The sequence below is a fragment of the Borostomias antarcticus genome (genome assembly GCF_949987555.1).
Source record: "Borostomias antarcticus genome assembly, chromosome: 17".
Classification (NCBI taxonomy): domain Eukaryota; kingdom Metazoa; phylum Chordata; class Actinopteri; order Stomiiformes; family Stomiidae; genus Borostomias; species Borostomias antarcticus.
This window is the reverse complement of record NC_140250.1, coordinates 21,121,997-21,124,496: the sequence shown is the minus strand read 5'-3', so window position 1 is coordinate 21,124,496 and position 2,500 is coordinate 21,121,997. Positions and strand designations below refer to the sequence as shown.

Here is a 2,500-nt window from a genome sequence, read left to right as displayed (position 1 = left end):
AGGGGGGACAGACCGACACACACGCCCTGCACTACGCACACATACACACACACACACACACACACACACACACAGCCAGGTCAAAGCAAAGCCGGCGCTCCAGTCCTGTCCGTGGTCAGGCGGCGGACGCCGAGGGGGCGCAGAGGGAAGGCGCTGGATTAGCCGGCGTGCGTCGGAGAGGAGCCAGGCAGCGCCGCGGCGGTCTCCCCCTCCGCCGTCCCAGCGAGCGCCGCGCGGGAGATTAATACACACTCCGCCTGCTTTGATCTCCTGGCGCCGTCACCGCTAGCAGAAATAATCCTGTTAAAAACAGCGGTGATTATTGCGTGTGTGTGTGTCTGTGTGTGTGTGTGTGTGTGTGTGAGGGTGTCATAGTAGCACGTTCACTCTCTCTTCCCTCTCTCTCTCTCTGTTCTCTTCCTCTCTTCCCTCACTCTCTTCCCTCTCTCACTTCTTTCTTTTCTCTCTCTCTTTCTCCTCTTTCATCCTCCTCTCTCCCCACAAACAGCTGGAGGATGTTAGTCATGTCTGGTCTAGTGCAGTAGAGAACACACTCGGGCAGACTGGGAGAGAGGGAGGAGATGCTCCATCAGTCATGAACATCCTGGTACTGTAGATTAGGGGTTCTCCATTAGGGGTTCTCCACCTTCTTGAGCCGCGACTCACCAAAAAGTGTAGGTTGGGCTTCGGGGCTTCTCCCTTCCTCTCGACTCACCCTTGAAACACAGTGTAGTGACTCGCTTCACTTCAGCACACTGCCCTGTTGGACCTGCTCGCATAGACAGACCTATCAGAGACAGAGCTGTCAGAGACAGACCAATCAGAGCCAGGCCTATCAGAGACAGACCTATCAGAGACAGGCCTATCAGAGACAGACCTATCAGAGCCAGACCTATCAGAGACAGAGCTATCAGAGACAGACCTATCAGAGACAGACCTATCAGAGCCAGGCCTATCAGAGCCAGGCCTATCAGAGACAGACCTATCAGAGCCAAGCCTATCAGAGACAGAGCTATCAGAGACAGACCTATCAGAGCCAGACCTATCAGAGCCAGACCTATCAGAGCCAGACCTATCAGAGCCAGACCTATCAGAGACAGAGCTATCAGAGACAGACCTATCAGAGCCAGACCTATCAGAGCCAGACCTATCAGAGACAGACCTATCAGAGACAGAGCTATCAGAACCAGACCTATCAGAACCAGACCTATCAGAGACAGACCTATCAGAGCCAGACCTATCAGAGCCAAGCCTATCAGAGACAGACCTATCAGAGCCAGGCCTATCAGAGACAGGCCTATCAGAACCAGACCTATCAGAGCCAGGCCTATCAGAGACAGAGCTATCAGAGACAGACCTATCAGAGCCAGAACTACAGTATCTCCACACTTTGTTTACGCTGTGCTCACACAGCGCAGAGCTCTGCATGCAAACCTTGCATATTACTGACCGAAAATATAAAAAACAACTAGTCAATTTCGGTGTTCGGTTTTATTCAATATCTGACACAATTCTTGACCCAAGCTGAATAATGGCAATTTGACAAAACCGGTCAATACTTATGATTAAACTGGGGTCGCTGCTGGGCCTGCAACATGGCTTTAATCACCGTGCAAATATATTTTTGTATTCCATTTGGCTTCAATTACAGTTTCAAGATTGCTTTGCGCTTTCTAGTTGACGGTGTAACGTTACTTTCAGGTGGCTCACCTTCACACATCTCTTCTTGGTCTGCTTCTTCTTGGGCTGGCCAACATTTTTTGAGAAGCCATCGCTCCATCAGACAGTATATTGCAGCAGCAGCTGTTAGCTATCTTGGCCAAGCAGGCTGTCACACTGAGCAAGTTGGAGCAGACGTTTTGGCAGCCTCCTCAGTCTGTACGCACGCATTCAAACCCTCATTTCACTCTCTCAAATCTGTTTTAGAAAGACTACAGATGATTATATACCAGTGGTATGGGAGATTTAAGGGCCCATTTTCAAATTATTCTTTTTTGTGACAACCATGCCACGACCCCCCCAAATAATCTCAGATGACCTAATAGTAGTTGATTGTGGTTGTATTTCCCAATGAAACGAACCTGTGTGTGTGTTTGTGTGTCTGTGTGTTCCCAGTGGAGTTTGAGAAACTTGACCTAGCCTCGCTGCGATCTGTTCACCGATTTGTCGAGACCTTCAGGGGGCGGAGCTTGCCGCTGCACATCCTGGTCAACAATGGTGAGTGATCGGCCAATAAGCACGTTTAGTGCATTTTCGTGTTACTGTACCTTTTTATCGATCCCTGTTGATGTGTGTGTGTGTGTGTTTGTGTGTTGCGTGCGTAGCGGGCGTCATGTTGGTTCCTGAGGGCCGTACAGAGGAGGGTTTCGAGGAGCACTTTGCGGTTAACTACCTAGGTCACTTCCTGTTGACCTTGTTGCTCCTGGACATCCTGAAGCGTTCTGGGAAACATGGTTCCTGCTCACGTGTGGTCAACGTTTCCTCGTCTGCTCACCACGCC

At 50.4% G+C, this 2,500-nt stretch overlaps 1 protein-coding gene across 1 annotated transcript in view; it reads left to right on the top strand.

Annotated features, from left to right (window-relative positions):
* LOC311320361 (polyprenol dehydrogenase) overlaps nucleotides 1-2,500 on the top strand; it is a gene marked incomplete at its 3' end in the record, with an annotated part of 14,422 nt that overhangs the window by 7,393 nt on the left and 4,529 nt on the right. The window contains exons 4-5 of the mRNA XM_084452092.1: nucleotides 2,116-2,217; nucleotides 2,325-2,500. The exon at nucleotides 2,325-2,500 is cut by the window's right edge and continues 32 nt beyond it. Of these exons, the coding sequence (XP_084308218.1) occupies nucleotides 2,116-2,217; nucleotides 2,325-2,500 (278 nt within the window). The remainder of the gene's footprint in view (nucleotides 1-2,115; nucleotides 2,218-2,324) is intronic.